Raw genomic sequence first — 19,411 nt, forward strand, 5'->3', positions numbered from 1 at the left:
CGAGGTAGATGGCTGTGGAGAGTCTGATTCAGAAGTATGCAATCCTGTTAAATCATCAGCAGGCGAATGTTGATGCGAGGTAGAGGGCTGTATTAACGCTTCGCTGACAGGGTGATGTCGAAGCAGGGAACTACTTGCCCCAGAGGTACCTGAAGTAGAAGGTTGTGGGGTGTTTACATTCGGATCTAGGGTCTTAAGTTGTTGGTCCAGACCTGAAGACGTTCCGGCCTCAGAAGAGGTATTCTTCAAAACCTCCAGCAGAGCGTTAACTACGGCTATTTCATCAGAATTTAGAACCTGGAGCGCATTATTAATGAGATCAAAATTGTCGATCGGATGTGTCACCGGATGTGGTGATTGAACAATTTGAGGAGGTCGCAGAGGGGTGGGAATTTTAGGGGGCTTTATGGAATATTCTAAGTTATCAGACATCTCTTTTAATAGTCTCAGGTTTTCACTAGACAGTCTTTTCCTACCTTTACGCCCTTCAGGATGTTCACACTCACTGCCACTACCGTTACTGCTTCCGCTAGAGCTGTTTTCAGGCATGACCTAAATTTAGTCAAAGGCTACAATTATGAACACAGAATATAATATGCAATTATGAACACAGAATATAATATGCAATTATGAACACGAATATAATATTTTGCAAAAAATATTGTTTTCATAAAAAATATAAAGCGGCTTCTTTATTTACGGGTTAGATGGATGTAAAAGGCATTCATATGCATCAAGCAGGTCTGTAATAGGCCTAAACATGTGAAGGGGGGCTGCTCTTGACAGTTTGTTTAATTAAGCAGGTGGCTGTGGGATGAGTTCAGACAGGGGTCAGACATCCATCAAAAGGCTCTTGACAGTTTCCTGAACCAATCAGGGGGCAGGTTCAAAGAGGGTCAGACATCCATCAAAAGGCTCTTGACAGTTTCCTGAACCAATCGTGCCAGAGGGAGGGGCTAGGTCACGTGGAGGGGCCGGACTTTGCGGTGTGATGTCATCAGGGGGCGACAGGACTTCCAGTGTTGCGTCATCAGGGGACGACAGGGCGGGACTTCCTGTCCAAAGTCCAAAGGGGGCGAGGCTTAAAGGTCATAAATCATTTTGACAGAATGTGCATGCATATAACTACTAACACAATCCCTTTATTTCAGGGCCTCAAAAGTAATTGAACAAATTAAATAACTGGAAATAAAATGTTCATTTCTAATACTTGGTTGAAAACCCTTTGCTGGCAATGACAGCCTGAATTCTTGAACTCATGGACATCACCAGATGCTTGGTGTCCTCCTTTTTAATGCTCTGCCAGGCCTTTACTGCAGCGGCTTTCAGTTGCTGTTTGTTTGTGGGCCTTTCTGTCCGAAGTTTAGTCTTCAGCAAGTGAAGTGCATGCTCAGTTGCGTTAAGATCAGGTGACTGACTTGGCCATTCAAGAATTTTCCACTTCTTTGCTTTAATAAACTCCTGGGTTACTTTGGCTGTATGTTTTTGGTCATTTCCCATCTGTATCATGAAACGCCTCCCAATCAATTTGACTGCATTTAACTGGATTTGAGCAGACAGTATGTCTCTGAACACCTCAGAATTTATTCGACTGCTTCATACTTTTTTCTTGTCATCATTCTGGTAGAGGTTGATCTTGGTTTCATCTGTCCAATTAATGATTAATAAGAACTGTGCTGGCTTTTTTAGATGTTGTTTAGCAAAGTCCAATCTAGCCTTTCTATTCTTGAGGCTTATGAGTGGCTTGCACCTTGCAGAGCACCCTCCGTATTTACTTTCATGCAGTCTTCTCTTTATGGTAGACTTGGCTCTCGATATGCCTACCCCCTGGAGAGTGTTGTTCACTTGGTTGGCTGTTGTGAAGGGGTTTCTCTTCACGATGGACATGATTCTGCGATCATCCACCACTGTTGACTTCCGTGGACGTCCAGGTCTTTTTGCATTGCTGAGTTCACCAGTGCTTGCTTTCTTTCTCAGGTGTACCAAACTGTTGATTTTGCCACTCGTAATATTGTAGCAATTTCTCGGGTTTTTTCTGTTTTCGCAGCTTAAGGATGGCTTCTTTCATCTGCATGGAGAGCTCCTTTGACCGCATGTTGTCTGTTCATGGCAAAATATTCCACATGCAAGCACCACACCTCAAATCAACTCCCGGCCTTTTATCTGCTTAATCAATAATGACATAATGACGGACTTGCCCACACCTGCCCATGAAATAGCCTTTGAGTCAATTGTCCAATTACTTTTGAGCCCCTGAAATGAAGGGATTGTGTTTAAAAAAATGCTTTAGTTGCCTCACATTTTTATGCAATCATTTTGTTCACCCAACTGAATTAAAGCTGAAAAGTCTGCACTTCAACTGCATCGGAGTTGTTTCATTTAAAATTCATTATGGTAATGTACAGAACCAAAATTAGAAAAAAGTTGTCTCTGTCCAAATATTTATGGACCTAACTATCTTGAATGAATGTACATAGGCATATTTTGACAGCAATACTTGATAAATACTGCTATAAACTAGTCTACAATATATTTAATAAACAATAAAACAAATGTCTGAAGCAATATTATTTTAGCTCAGTTATTATTAAAATCTTACTAAGATGCAGTTCACAACACTTGTTCGTTTTTTTTTATCAGCTTACCATTGATTATGTTTTACTTTTCATACATTGGGCCATTTTTCAGATGAGTTCTAACATGTTTTTTCATTATGGGACTTCAGCTACTTCCTGTAGTCTAAAAATGCAATCCCAAGTGGATTGGATAATAGCTATAAATTGTTCTGGACTAAGGCTTTGTCAGTAGGTGCATCTGTTTTAATGTAATGGAATTGTTTTCTTTTTTCACTAGTTGCTAATAAGACGGACTGAGGCTCTGTATGTGATTTTTTTTTTTAATAAAGTATGTTTAGAGAATAAAAGGACAAGTGAAAGTGTGAAGTTTTTAGGAGCACTTGGAGAGCATGAACGGGTACAATGTGTTTTTCGCACCCGCTACACGATGAAACAGGTTAGGATCCTGGTTGGTGACCCTCAAGGCAGACAGGAGGTCCAGTCCCACCCTCCGGAAATGACCATCTATCTGCTGCAGCCAGGTGTTACGTGGGTGTTCCCTTGGCCTGGTCCAACTGCTCGGGTCCTTATGAATGAGGATCCTCTGAGCTGGATCACCTTTAGTCAATCACACCACATGGTAGTAGTACCATTGCTGATGCTCCCTTACAATGCAGGTAATGTGCCTCATTCGGGATGCATATAGCAACCTCTCATTTGACACAAAGTCAAACCAGTGGTACCCAAAGATTCTCCAAAGAAACACGGTACCAGAGGAGTCCAGTCTTTGTCTCAGGTCACTGTTTAGCAAAACAGGAAGCATCAGGATTCTAAAGACTTGGACCTTCGTCCTTTTGCATAGCTATCCGTGCAAGCCACACACTCCTTTCGAGCATCCTCATGATCCCCTACAAACCCCCCTTGCAAAGAAGTCACCAGAGACATGAACATCGCTGTCGAGGTTTCGACAAGGTCAACAGACACACAAAGCCTTTCGAAAAAACTCGTAAACCTGGCCCATGTTAAATCCCTTTGCACCTCTCCGTTAGCATCTTTTGTCTTGTAAATATGTCGATAAGCCCAAGCAGCAAGCAGCCTGCTATTCCATCCCCACCACCGCTGCAGAACAGGCAAGGAGTTCTCCCAGTTTAAGCCTTGATTATCTGGGAGTGAGACACCTAGAATTGTATAGAGTAAATAATTTCATGTGCGTTTCGTGTCTACAACAAACTATGTAAACACATTGTTAAAACAGAAACATTTTTCATGTTTTAGTAATAAATTACAAAATGTAGATATGAACTGTATAATTAATGTGTGAAGGCTGATGGCCAAATATCAAATAAACACTTAAACTTCATAAACACTGCAAGGATAATACCACGGCTTCCGTGGTGCAGGGGAAAAAAAGTTATAATCTAGAGGTCGTCAGTTCATAACCTGCTCCCCTGCTTACTATTTTGTGTAGTGAGCTGCTCTTATTTGTTAATATTATACAATAAAAACACAAGCTGTAACAGCCGGTATAAATTTATAGTACTTGTAAAAGTTAGTGGGTTTTTTTTTTGTTTTGTTTTTTTTTACTTTTATTCTCTCAGTAACGATCATGATGCAACATCTTCCCCCGCCCTACATCTGACGCTTTAGCTGTGTTTTCCTAAATTTACCAAAGTTCAGCAGATTAAATAAAAAAAAATGGGATTCTACAAAAGCCTGACGCGCAGAAATGTTTCCACAGACAAAATGTCTTAGTTTTTTGAAAAGTTTAGTTAAGTTTCAATGTAAAACAGTTCACACAAAAGAGAGAATTAAAGTAGCAAAAAAAAGAAAAAATTAATGTTAAGAAAAGTTCAGTTCAAAGCTTAAATCTTCTTACATCTCAAATCGTTACTATTTACTTAACATTTCTGAACAATTTCAAAATGGTCAGAAAACTGTATGCTTATCCCATCTTTGAGTAGAAAATGGGTCTTTCAAGTCCCTCTTTACTGGGACATGTTCTTACCACACTATTTCTCAGTTATAGTAAGAAGGTTCTATCTCTTACTAACTTATAGGGGGAAAAGACTACAGTAATCCCTCCTCGATCGCGGGGGTTGCGTTCCAGACCCCCCCCGCGATAGGTGAAAATCCGCGAAGTAGAAACCATATGTTTGTGTGGTTATTTTTATATATTTTGAGCCCTTATAAACTCTCCCACCCTGTTAACATTATTAGAGCCCTCTAGACATGAAATAACACCCTTTAGTCAAACGTTTAAACTGTGCTCCATGACAAGACAGAGATGGCAGTTCTTTCTCACAATTAAAAAAAAGCAAACATATCTTATCTTCAAAGGAGCGCCGTCATAAAGGAGCGGGTCAGGAGCAGAGAATGTCAGAGAGAGCACTCGCAAAGAAAAGCAAACAATCAAAAAATCAATACATGCTTTTAAGTATACAGAAGCACCTGAAAAGCGGCATTTTGTAGAGGAGCGTCCGTGTCCTCTGTGCAAACAGCCCCTCTGCTCACACCCCCTCCGTCAGGCAGAGAGGGCGAGAAAGATAGAGAGAAGCAAACAAGCACAGCGCGGGAAGCATATCTTATAGCATTGAGGAGTTTTAGTTAATATGCAATACATGCTCTGATTGGGTAGCTTCTAAGCCATCCGCCAATAGCGTCCCTTGTATGAAATCAACTGGGCAATCAAACTGAGGAAGCATGTAACCTAAATTAAAAGACCCATTGTCTGCAGAAAGCGGCGAGCCAGCGAAAAATCTGTGATATATGTTTAGATGTGCTTACATTTAAAATCCGCGATAGAGTGAAACCGCGAAAGTCAAAGCGCGATATAGCGAGGGATTACTGTATACCATAAGTTATGACTATAAAAGAAATTTATATTCTGTTCAAATTAAGCAAACATTGATATGAGTTTAACTCAAGACTTCAACTTTTCTTACATTTCTGGCCTCTAATTGGCTATGCAGGAGTGGAGAAACTTACTATACTTCAGTATGAGCCAATTACTTTTATATTCTTTTCAAATAACTAGCAATAACACTGCAAACAAACATTTTAAAAATTTCATATTTTAAACATTGGCTGTTTTCTTGAAGCAGGCACAGTTTATTCATGGGTATGTCCAGTGTGCTGGTTTTGGTCTGCACACAAACTCTTCTGACTGCGCCTTTGGCATCAGGTATTGTCTTGATGACTCGATCCATTACCCAGGAATTGTGAGATGTAGCTTTGTCTACAATTAGAACAACGCCCCCTGGTTTGAAGTTTCTTCTTGGTGCAATCCATTTTTGACGTTCTTGAAGTATAGTGTTGCTGATTTTTTTATGTTCCAATGTTTTAGTAGCTTCTCGTAACTCTTTCTGCTCCAACAAAATTTATTCCATTGTCTGAGCGCGTGATTTTGATGTCCTCCTGTGACATCTCCTCCTTTTCTTCACAGTTGCACTCTGGAAAGTCTGTGTTATACTGTTGCAGCAACATATCTTCAATCTCTGTTATTGACACACGATTGATTGAATGTTTGGGCAGCTTACCACTTTGTTTTGCGAGGTTATGACTATGAAAGAAATTTATATTCTATTCAAATTAAGCAAACATTGATATGAGTTTAACTCAAGACTTTAACTTTCTAAGATTGGCTCTTACAGACGCTGTTAGTTTTTATCTGAAATTGGGAATAACTGTAGATGTGAGTGGTGTTTTGAGACAGTGGGACTAGAAACTCTTTGATCTGGAGGAATAAAAGCTGACACACAAATGCTGGTGAATCTGCCTTCGTATCTCAGCATCAGTTGCATTTTTTTTTATATTCAGTTTTATTGAGTGTTCCTGCTTACACTGAATTAGTATGCATCTTATGGTCCATGATGTCAAAGCCGTACAGTCTAAAAAACAGAGACATAGGTATAGTACAAAATGTATAGTACATTCTGGAATACATTGTGGCACTAACGCAACATTATTCATATTCATTCGTTGTAATCAGTGATGGCGTGTTTAACACTAGAATTACCAGAGCCTACGAAAAAATTCGTAATTCCGTCCCACCTTAAATCGCTTCTTAAAATCGTTCACAGCTCTCCACCAGCGTCTTTTGTCATCTAAATGTGCTGATAAAAATCAGGCTGCAAGCAGCCGACTATTCCATCCCCCACCAACTTAGAACATGCACAAACTTCTCCCAGCTCATGCCTTGATTGATTATCTGGGAGTGAAGTAGAGTTTTAGAGTGGAAATAATAGATCATTATTTGGAACACACGCATTTCACGTGTGTTCCGTTTCTACAGTAATCCGTGTAAACACATTTTTAAAACAGAAACATTTTTCATATTGTAGTAGTAAATGACAAAATGTAAGCATAAACTATATAATGTATGAAGCCTGAAGTCCAAATATCAAACGCTTCCACAAAAGGTACAAATATAATAGAACAAGTATACTTTTATTCAAAAATATAACAGCAGAAAAAAGCCACCTTAGCATGCCATATTGATACATACTTACTACATCTACCACGGTAGCATAATGGTATCAGCCGCTAACTAGTATCCAAAAGGTCATGAGTTCGATCCCACATGGTTCAGTTTTGAGAAGTAAACTGCTCTTATTCTTACTATTTTAGAATAAAAACACGCATTTGATTTCAGTTTGTAACAGCCAGTAATTTATGATACTTGTAAAGGTTAGTTTTTTTTTTATTCACTTTTCAGTCTCAGTCGTGTTCAGGATCCTTCCCTACCCCCCATCTGAGAATGCTGTTTTCAAATAAAGATGCACTGTAGCTCTGCAGCGTACTTGTGACTGCATTCTCGTACCAATGCTTGCGAACTGAAGTGCCTGCGTACACTTTTCGTGGCATTACACGTCTATTTTTTTGAGCATGCCCATGTCGCTCAAACACAGGAACATATGTTGGTGTACAAGAATAAAAAACAAGTGCACTTTTATTCTAGACTATAAGTGAAGAAAAAATGAAGCAAGTTACAGTAGGCGGTTGATATGACAGCTTGCGTGGTGCAATGCTAAGAACTGCTGCTTTCCGATCCGTGCTATATAAAATCGTCACATTCAAATATTAACAATTTCCACACACCCTTCCTACATTCACGACATGTGTACTTGTTGCAGTGTACACATCTCTCTGTGCTATGGTTCCTATTACACTGAATGAGCACCTGACATTGTACTTTCTTCCTTCTATAAATAACAATCGAGCATAGCGCGTCTCCAAATATATCACATTTGAGTTATAGCGCATCTTTATGTGAAAACAGCATTGTCAGATTTTTGGGGAATCATGAACGCGACTGAGAGAATAGAACTGAATAAAAAAAAGACTGAAATCAAATGTATGTTTTTATTCTAAAATAGTTAAGTACATGCAATATTATTTGAAAACGAACAGCGTCAGATCGGGTTTGAATACACGCTACGACGCTGTTACAGAAGGAATCAGCTTATTCAGTGCAGCAGTTTCAACGCACAGTACATGCAATATGATTTGAAAACGAACAGCGTCAGATCGGGCATATTCAAACCGATCTGACGCTGTTCGTTTTCAAATAATATTGCATTAGTGCGATGATGTTTTTACATATATTGTCTCTTTCATTCATCTTGCGGTTTGTAATCAGTGACCGCGTGTTTTTTCCCCGATCTTGCCAGTTCGCACATGTTGCTGTATGGTGCGGTTTCTTTTGTACTCCAGGACATGCAGAGGACAGAATAGTACAGAGCAGTAAGTTCAGCGCTATATGCAATCAGACAGACAAACAGACAGAGAAGGCACTAGATATATAAATAAACAGGGAAGGCACTGTATAATAGATATATAAAAATAGCTAAGGGGATAGATATATAGATAGGTAGGAAGGAAAGGCACTATATGATAGGCAGACAGGGAAGCTCCTATATAAATAATAAAATTACTGTTATTACTATGTAGGGAGTTCAGCGTCGCAGCGTGTATTCAAACCTGATCTGACGCTGTTCGTTTTCAAATAATATTGCATGTACTTAACTATTTTAGAATAAAAACATACATTTGATTTCAGTCTTTTTTTTTTATTCAGTTCCATTCTCTCAGTCGCGTTCATGATTCCCCAAAAATCTGACAATGCTGTTTTTACATAAAGATGCGCTATAACTCAAATGTGATTTATTTGGAGACGCGCTATACTCGAATGTGATTTATATAGGGAAGAAAGTACAATGTCAGGTGCTCATTCAGTGTAATAGGAACCATGGCACAGAGAGATGTGTACACTGCAACAAGTACACATGTCGTGAATGTAGGAAGGGTGTGTGGAAATTGTTAATATTTGAATGTGATGATTTTATATAGCACGGATCGGAAATCAGCAGTTCTTAGCATTGCACCACGCAAGCTGTCATATCAACCGCCTACTGTAACTTGCTTTATTTTTTCTTCACTTATAGTCTAGAATAAAAGTGCACTTGTTTTTTATTCTTGTACACCAACATATGTTCCTGTGTTTGAGCGACACGGGCATGCTCAAAAAAATAGACGTGTAATGCCACGAAAAGTGCACACAGGCACTTCAGTTCGCAAGCATTGGTACGAGAATGCAGTCACAAGTACGCTGCAGAGCTACAGCGCATCTTTATGTGAAAACAGCATTCTCAGATGGGGGGTAGGGAAGGATCCTGAACACGACTGAGACTGAAAAGTGAATAAAAAAAAACTAACCTTTACAAGTATCATAAATTACTGGCTGTTACAAACTGAAATCAAATGCGTGTTTTTATTCTAAAATAGTAAGAATAAGAGCAGTTTACTTCTCAAAACTGAGCCATGTGGGATCGAACTCATGACCTTTTGGATACTAGTCAGCGGCTGATACCATTATGCCACCGTGGTAGATGTAGTAAGTGTGTGTCAATATAGCATGCTAAGGTGGCTTTTTTCTGCAGTTATATTTTTGAATAAAAGCATACTTGTTCTATTATATTTGTACCTTTTGTGGAAGCGTTTGATATTTGGACTTCAGGCTTCATACATTATATAGTTTATGCTTACATTTTGTCATTTGCTACTAAATATGAAAAACGTTTCTGTTTTAAAAATGTGGTTACACGGATTACTGTGGAAACGGAACACACGTGAAATGCGTGTGTTCCAAATAATGATCTATTATTTCCACTCTAAAACTCCACTTCACTCCCAGATAATCAGTCAAGGCATGAGCTGGGAGAAGTTTGTGCACGTTCTAAGTCGGTGGGGGGATGGAATAGCCGGCTGCTTGCAGCCTGATTTTTATCAGCACATTTAGATGACAAAAGACGCTGGTGGAGAGCTGTGAACGATTTTAAGAAGCGATTTAAGGTGGGACGGAATTACGAGTTTTTTCGTAGGCTCTGGTAATTCTAGTGTTAACCCCCATCTTGCCCAATCTCCACATTTTAGTGCATGGCGGTGTTTCTTTTGTACTCCAGGACATGCAGAGGAAAGAATAGTACAGAGAGGTCAGTTTCGCACTATGTGCAATCATCAAATTGAAATGTTAACAGTTCCCCCAAACTGAAGGACCGACCCACATTTATTACATGTGTACCTGTTGCCATGTATGCACTTCTCTAAGCTGTGGTTACTATTACACTGAAGGGACATTTGACACTGACTGAATTTGCTTTCCTGGGGGAAGCGGTGGTCTTGGAACAGAAGCTTGTCGATGTTGCAGCCTCTTTTTCTTTTTCCATTGCCTTTTCTTGTAAGAAGCGACGGCGAAGTTCATCTGCAAGGTGAGCAAAAAACACTTTTCTTTTCTCAGTGCCTTGTACAGTACATGTGCATTGATCACCGCCAAGTCAAGCTTGTTATAGCACAAGCAACGGCCACCATCGTGTTCCTGCTCGCATTGAACAAGCTCACGCCTTCTGGTGCATGATGTCAACGCAGCACCAGGAAAAAAGAAAGAGGAAAATATATGTGACATTTTAAAGAAATAATTTATTGACTTGAATAGTACCAATCAGAAAACATCAATGCACTAATGCAATATTACCTCAGGTGAGTGCAATCTTTGTGAGACTGGGTGGCTCACATCTAATTAGAGGAGCAGCCTCAAGAACTGTGGACCCAGAGATGTCCAATGTCCTAGCCGGAGGATCAGCTTTAAGTACCTGCTGAAAATAGCCAGCCCAACGGGTCACAATTTCATCATCACCTATAAGGAGCTTTCGATCACCTGCCCTGACTGCGACTCTCTGAGGAACAGACTAAGATTGTGTAATGCTTCTATTCCTCTGTAAATAGGACATGGGTCACTAGACCACAGATGGTGTGTCGCCTGCTCACAGATTCCACTAACAAACTTCTCTTATCTGCTCTCAGAGCCCTTGTACCCGTCGTCCTCAGTTCCTGATACAGTCCGGAGTTGCCATAAAGCCATGTTCTGCAACTCCTCTCCATTATATCCAGGGTGAGATGTGAGAAGAAACACCTCCTTCTGGGCACACTGGTAAAATCAACACAACTTTCAGCAACCTTTAGGGTCTTGTCAGGGAAGATCTCCCACATCACATTAGGATTAGTAGTCTTGCCAAAGTCTGTAAGTTCCCCAAAAAAACTGTGTGCAAACTCATCAGAAACAACCTGATCTTGGAGTCTGGCTAGGTCCAGCCTCATTTTCCTAGTAGGTGATAGCCTACTGTACCTAAGGTGAATCTTCAGAGTAGCAACAACAAGTCTGTGTTCAGAATTCACAAATTCAGCACTGCTGTGGACCCTGCAGTTTTGTAACAGCCTCTAGTTTCTGCCCATGATGGTGTGATCGATCTCCTTCACTGCACCACCAGGATTGGAGTACCAAGTCCAATGATGCCGGTCAGAATGGTGAACCAAGATCCAGTGATCTGCAGCCCCTGACCTTTTGTAAAATCAAGGAATATAGACACACTTTCACCATAGTTGCCAGACCAATGGGGGCCGACACAATCTTCATAGCCAACCCTGTCAGTGCCAGTGGTTGCATTGAAGTCACCCATGACTAGAGGAGTGTCACCTCACAGGCACCCATCAACTGCAGAGTGGTCCGAATTACATGTCGTTCTCACCAAGACATCACTCGCAGTGGTCAGAGCATACACTAAAACAACAGACAAAGCATCCAGGGAGTGCCTTAATCCGAGTCTCATTATACGCTCGTTGAAAGGAATGACCTCGGACACCATTGGAAGGAGCTGATCCACCACAGCAACATGTACTCCCTGAGTATGACAGCTATCAGAGCAACTAGACCAATAAAAGGTGTACCCACCTACAGAGATCTGGCCAGTCCCAGGTCTGTGCACCTCAGAGAGTGCCGCCACTTAACTGTGGAGTTTATAAAGTTCCTGTGACAGCAGAGGATGATTATCATGATGCTGGAGAGAGGTGATATTCCAGATGAGCCACCTCAAACTGGGACTTGAGTGCTGCCTTGCAGCAGGTGACGCCGCAGCACCACACCAGTTCTAACCCCCATTATACCTGACCTCATTGCCTCTATGTTGGTTTTCACTTTTCCGGTGTTGAGGCTCCCGAGCATTTTCCCCTTTCCCCTTCATAATGTTAGCATCCTTCCTATGGGTGGTTGCAGCAGAGCTACTCCAGCAGAGAGCAGAAAGGAGTCCTGTCTCTCATTTTGGAGATGTCTGAAGTTTTTCTTGACACTGGCTGCAGTGCCAATCCTACCACCAACCCCGGAAGTTTTCCCTGCAAATTGGAGGACAGTTTGGATGGGAAAATGTAGTTTAACGTTATAGCCAGGGCAATATTGCAGAGTACTAAAGTTTACTATAAAAGATGAAAGAGTACAGTGGAACCTCGGTTCACGACCATAATTCGTTCCAAAACTCGGTCGTAAACCGTTTTGGTCGTGAACCGAAGCAGTTTCCCCCATAGGATTGTATGTAATTACAATTAATCCGTTCCAGACCATACGAACTGTATGTAAATATATATATATTTTTTTTAAGATTTTTGAGCACAAATATACTTAATTATACCATAGAATGCACATCGTAATAGTAAACTAAATGTAAAACATTGAATAACACTGAGAAAACCTTGAACAACAGAGAAAACAAACATTGCAAGAGTTTGCGCTATAGCCTTATGACCCAATCACTGTAAACACTTTTTTTAAATGAGTTTTAAGCACAGGGGAAAAAAGGGAACATTTGAACAAATCCAAGCTTTATTTAAAAACCAACCATAAGCAACCAAGAAATTAACATTGCAGGAGTTCACACTAATAGCCTTACAACCCGATCTCTGTAAACACTTTTTTTAAGTGAGTTTTAAGCACAGGGGAAAAAAATGAATATTTGAAAAAAGAGAAAAGTATCATTGCAACAATTCACGCTACAAACCGAAAAATGAACATTTGAAAAATCTGTAATACAAAAACTAACAATAAACCACCAAGAAAACTAACCTTGCATGAGTCGAGTTCTGGCATGAAGTGAGGAGGAACTGGGTGGAGAGGAGGTTACAGTTTTGAGGGAGAGTCTGGCTCCGCGATGGAGGGATGTTTTCCTTCAGGTGTTTTCTCTGTTGTGATTTCTTGGGTTTCTGTTTTTTTAGTGATTTAGCTGGTGGATCAGACTTGGAGGGTGTGCCGGTGCATTGTCCATTAGAAAAATGCATTTTTTAGGCAGGTTATTCTCTTCGAGATATCTCTTCACGGCGGGACCGAAAGCATCGTGCAGCCATTCCAAAATCAATGTCCTTGTGACCCAACCCAGCTTCAGCATCAGAACTAGCAGCCTCTCCATGCCTTACCACACTATGAATGCCACTTCTCTTGTGAAACTTTTCAAGCCATCCTCTACTTGCTTTAAATTCCTCACTTTTGCCACTCGTAGAAGGATAGTTTTGCAGCAAATCACCATGAGTCTTCCTGGCTTTCTCGCATAACATTGCCTCGCTTACACTATCCTCTGCAAGTTGCTTCTCGTTCAGCCACACTAGCAAAAGTTTTTCCACCTCTTCCAGCACTTGAGGCCTCTGCCTGTTTAACGCTGTAACTCCTTTTGCAACATCAGCTGCTTTAATAGATTCTTTCTGCTTTAGAATAGTTGAAATCGTAGATTTTAATTTCTTGTACTTGACGGCAAGATTAGTAACACGAACGCCACACTCATACTTTTCAATAATTTCTTTCTTTACTTTGATTTCAATTTTCTTCAAAACTTTCTTCTCACCACTCTTCACTTGCTTAGAAGCCATGGTTAACTGCAAAAGCACACGAAATACTGTATCGCACAAAGAGTTCACAGGTAAAGCGCGCACGTTTGACTGAGAACAATGCACAGGGAGAGGCTGAACACATGCTTAAATACAGTAATCGGCGCATACGAACCGGAAGGGAAATTAAATAGAACACAAAGAGTTCACCGTGAAAGCACGCACGCAAATGCAAGCACGAACGTCTGACTGAGAACAATGCAACACGTGCGGAAATCATCGGTGCGCACAAACTGAAAGGGAAACTGGCTTGTTCGTATATCAAGTGTGTGGTCGTGAACCGAGGCAAAAGTTTGGCAAACTTTTTGATCGTAAACCGAGTTGTACGTGTACTGAGACGTTCATGAACCGAGGTTCCACTGTACTTGAATCCTTTGTCTAAATTCCTTGGCAACAGATTTGTTTTGAAATTCAGAATTTTTCAAATCCTTGGATATTATGAACTTGGAGTTTTGAAAGGCTGTGGTAATGGGTATTTCACCTGTGACTGTTCCACAAGGTTTCTTAAATCCATCCATCCATCCATCCATTATCCAGCCCGCTATATCCTAACTACATGTTCACTGGGGTCTGCTGGAGCCAATCCCAGCCAACACAGGGCGCAAGGCAGGAAACAAACCCCAGGCAGGGGCCAGCCCACAGCAGAGGTTTCTTAAATGGTGGGTAGATTTCTATAGGCCTGAGTGCTTAAATGAGATGAAGCCTATTGCAATGTGCTATGATAGTTTTTAGGGGGGAAAAAGGCTACAGGGCTCCACATACAAGACTGCAATTTAAGTCACAGAACTAAATGTAAATATTAGGGATGTAAACTTTTTTATCAGCTCATTTTCCAATATACCAAATGATATGCAAAGGATACCTGAAAGTTTCATCCTATTGCATGACATTTAACAATTTTTGAAAGGAAACACATTTCAAAATCAAAGGTGGATTTTTGCTGCTTTTTCTGCTTACGAGGTGTTTTGTCTTGGTAGAGTAATATTTTACTCTACTGTTCCCTTTTGTATTATTAATATGTAGCCTTTGTCAGAATGCCTCAAATCTCACAGACTTACTACTGTTTCTAAGGTATTGTACCATATAACTTCTTCCCACCTTCCCTTCAACATCTATAACCTTAGGCAATTAGGTGTAGTCTCTGCCAGCTGAACGAGCCATTGGTGAGCTGGGTAGGCATGGAAGGAGTTGCTGTAGGCTCGTTTGGCCCGATGACTGTTACTGGTTTTTATTCTCATTTTTAACCTGGTTTTAACATTTGGATTTTCATCGTTTTTCACATCATGCTCTATGAAGTGAATGTATGCGAGTGGAGTCACCTCCGTGACAGATGTAAAGTCATTTGGTTTTTGCCAAGTTTCTGTTAAGCATAGCAAGTCAAGGTTTGAGTATATAATGAATTCTGTGAGCACCAGTGCTTTGCCATTAAGAGATCTTGAGTTAAACAATGCAATATTTGTCGATGTGGGTTCGTTGTGCACAGATCCATGACCAGAGTTTAACATATTGCAGATTTGGCATACTGACACTCCTCTTTCTAAAGCCATGAGTAGGACAGCATATTCCTGAGCAAATGCTGCCAGTGAACTTTTCATTTGCAGCCCAGCTGTGATGGCGACCTGACCCGTGATGTAAATATTTTGGGTGCCGCACAATACCATTGTCTTTTAGGACATTTCAATCTGACCATTTGCTCTGGACAAACTGTTTAATATGAAGGAGTTTGTCACAAGAGTATTTTAGCATAGTAGAGAGCAATACTTATCTGATAGTACCAGAGAAATAGCACAGCGGAGAAGGTGAGACGGGAGGTGCAGATGAGTGGCAAGCAGCAGAAAAAGCATAGTGGAAGATAATACAAAATGCACATGAAGATACCAAAATTCGGAGGTTCCAACATACAGCCACATACTGTACATATAACGCTGGGTTTTACAGGTGGGATTGCCCAGCACTCCATCCAGCTGGGTGTAAACCTCAGATCATTTCTTAGTCATTAAGCACGTATAGAGGGAATCGAGAGCAATCCAGTGTATGAATTATAATCAAGAAAACAGACCATCCCCGGCTCATACATCATCACGGAGCAAAAAAATGTCCATAAGGCTCATCCATTCTGCCACAGAAAGATTTGGTTGTCCCCGAGGCTGCAAACCCAGTCAAGGCAAAGTCCATAAAAGTCCAAATCAACACAGTTCGAGTCTACTGCATCCATGAACTATAAATACAATAAGAAGAAAGTGAACAATTGCAATAAGTTTAACACAAATTTTAACGAAAAGTGTTGATAACAGAGAAGAGTGGCAGCAACATGCGTGCACCAGCATCCCCTCCACAGTTACCATTCACAGTTAAACAGAAAATGTCACTTTAACTGTTTTATCTTTACAAAAGCTAAACTAATACATTTCTAAAACTACTTGAGGCTGATTTTTTGAAAGAGACATTGTGACTGGAAAAGTGTGTCTTTTCACTACTTATACATAAAAGGTACAAAGGTACAAAATGCACACTATTCAGCACATTCATCTTACTTGGCATAATCGATATCAGGTTAAGTTCAATGCCGCTTATTGAATTTTAGATTTGTGGGTAAAGACTGTCGCCCTCAACATGTTGTTTTCTAGTAGATTTAATATAAGTTAAGTAAGCTTTTGTTTCTTATTTCTGATTTTTGTCTCTAATGAAGGATTGTACTCAAGCTGGCTATAGTCCATCCGAGGAAGAGGCAACATTTGATCCTGGGTATGAACCCGACTGGGCAGTGATCAGCCCTGTGAGGACTTCCCCACGTGGCAAGAGTACATTGAGTGTGTATTCTTTATCTCCAGTTTGTTTTTTAAAACATTAACTCATAGATCTTGTAGTCTTTTCTTTTTCTCACATTTTCTCTTTGGCTTTTGCACTAGTTTTGTTTTCTTTTTTGTGTTTGCTGTTTCTCAGGTCCTGAGGTGTGTGGAAAGAGCATTAAAGAATCGGGAAACTGGCAGCCGTTTTCACTCCCTGTCTCAGAGCTCTACTCAGTTCGCCGCTCTAGCTACCCCTTACGCCGTTCATTTATCATTTTGACCTCTTGTGGGGGTGAACCTCTTCCTGCACTTCATTTTCACAAGGGAGGAACGAAGAGTTTATTGCAAGTCCTACAGAGATATGTCATGTTAACTCCGTGAGTGAAAACTTTCCAGTTTCCTAAATTATTGATGGGCAACATCAGGATGTTTTGTGTTTTAATATGGAAAATTACAAGGGATAAGCAGAATGATGTGCAACAGTTCATAAAATTGCATAGATATTAAAGTATTTTTTCAATGGTTTTTGCAAATTTAATCCTTTCATTTGAACCAGTAGTTGATCTAGAATATGGCCATAATGCATTAGTTGTGGTAGCTCAAGACTGTTATTAAAAATTATTAAAAGTAATGCAGCCAACACAATCATCTGGGGCCTCATGTATAAATGGTGCGTACGCACAGAAATGTTGCGTAAGAACTTTTCCACGTTCAAATCGCGATGTATAAAACCTACACTTGGCGTAAAGCCACGCACTTTTCCACGGTACCTCATGCCTTGTCGTACGCAAGTTCTCCGCTCGGTTTTGCAAACTGGCGGCACCCAGCGTCAAAGCAATGGTACTGTTCTTGTGTGATTACTCATTATTTTCATGACGCGGCTTTATAAATACACAGAAACTAACCGCATATTGTTTATTAGTGTAATGCATCTAATTGTAATTAACTTGTAACAATATAATGGTAGAGGGAACAGCCATAGTATTCCAAATACCATAACTGCTTTAGCGTTGGTACTCTCACTTCTTCTTCTTCTTCTTCTTTCTGCTTCTCTTGTTAGGAGTTGCCACAGCGGATCATCTTTTTCCATATTACTCTCACTGCATGACTCAGAGTATTTATATCACTGTATCTGAGTGTGAATCACAGCAGCAGCTGATCGGAAAGAGAATTATCGGTATACAGCTTTAAGGACACGCTGTCTCAGCCACTGCAAAATGTTTTAAAGCCTTTCCTGTACGGACCTCGCGGTTCAGAAACAGTTTAATCCCAAGAACTTTAAATGCACTCAATCAATTGCTCCTTGTAGAATGGTTTGTACTTATAAGTACAATCACCCCACTGTAAACTTGCACTACAGTTATAATATCTCACAACCTGGGCCACTTTATAAAGCGCGTATTTACATATGATGACGATATCATTTTTGAGGTGAAATGCAGCAAAGTATGTTTGTTAAATTATACACATAAAACTTTAACTTCATTTAAATAATCTATATTCTTCACTGGGAGTGTCTGAAGGATAGAATAATTAAACATGTACTACGAAGATATTTCAATGTTCTTTAAACGTTTTGAAGAATCGGCTAAGCTTACAGATGGCTTAACGTCTATTACAAAGCTGATTGTATGGCGATCGGTTACTTGGGGAAAGAAAAGCAAGGACTCTTGGGGCGCCACGCCAATATATATTGAATATAAAACAGAAAGAAAATAACAACACAGCTAAAAACGCAGCAACAAATTTCGACAAAAGATAAATGCTTGTCATGAGCACGAGGCTCATGAAACACATGTTTAATAATGTGCTTTAGCTCCTATCATCATGAAAATGATATCGTATACATCTCAGTATTTTAGTTATTCAGAGAGCTGTAATATCACAAATGTAATGGACTCTGTGTCCAGTTGGAGGAAGAGAGCCAGTTTAAGAAGTAAGTAGTGATTCACACACATAGATCACATACAAGTAGAAGATCAAATACAAAACAAAGCATTTAACGTGCTACTTTAATTACGATGTAATTTTGAGAAACTGGTTAATTAAACGATTTTAAGATGAAGTTTACAATGTTTTACTAAATGACAAAATAAACTACGTGATTAAAGTGGAAAATTCGAGATTAAAGTTGACATTTCGTGCTTTTTCCCCACCGTGTGCCTTTTTTCTCTGTACCCTAATAAACTTTCATATGACACTCAGACAGTGGGCTTACAACTCTTCTTTTCACGGCAACTTTGATATGTGACTTCTTTTTTTAGATAGATAGATAGATACTTTATTAATCCCAAGGGGAAATTCACATAATCCAGCAGCAGTATACTGATACAAAGAAACAATATTAAATTAAATAGTAATAAAAATGAAAAGAATTAAAATAAAATTAATGTTCGCATTTACTCCCCCGGGTGGAATTGAAGAGTCGCATAGTGTGGGGGAGGAACGATCTCCTCAGTCTGTCAGTGGAACAGGACAGTGACAAAAGTCTGTCACTGAAGCTACTCCTCTGCCTGGAGATGATCCTGTTAAGTGGATGCAATGGATTCTTCATGATTGACAGGAGTTTGCTTAGTGCCCGTCGCTCTGCCACAGATGTTAAACTGTCCAACTTTAATTTCCGGCACTGTGCGATTTTGTGAATGTGAGCGTTCAAGTTTCTCCAACACGCTATGTCACTCGATCAACTTCATTTTGTTGATTATACCACGGTTTATTTGAACAAATAGTATGTTTTTCCTTTGCCTCCACTTGGTATTCGCTGAAATTCTTATATTTTCCCCGTGCTTTTCCCATTGTCTTTTCACAGAA

The 19,411-nt window shown here is 40.0% G+C and overlaps 1 protein-coding gene across 3 annotated transcripts in view; it reads left to right on the forward strand.

Moving 5' to 3' along the window:
• Positions 1 to 19,411, forward strand: part of tbc1d17 (TBC1 domain family, member 17) — a 214,265-nt gene that overhangs the window by 74,789 nt on the left and 120,065 nt on the right. For all 3 annotated transcript variants that reach the window (XM_039773894.1, XM_039773893.1, XM_039773895.1), the window contains exons 4-5: positions 16,501 to 16,621; positions 16,755 to 16,977. In XM_039773894.1, coding sequence (XP_039629828.1) covers positions 16,501 to 16,621; positions 16,755 to 16,977 — 344 coding nt within the window. The remainder of the gene's footprint in view (positions 1 to 16,500; positions 16,622 to 16,754; positions 16,978 to 19,411) is intronic.

The sequence above is a fragment of the Polypterus senegalus genome, chromosome 13, assembly GCF_016835505.1.
Source record: "Polypterus senegalus isolate Bchr_013 chromosome 13, ASM1683550v1, whole genome shotgun sequence".
In the NCBI taxonomy this organism is placed as follows: Eukaryota; Metazoa; Chordata; class Cladistia; order Polypteriformes; family Polypteridae; genus Polypterus; species Polypterus senegalus.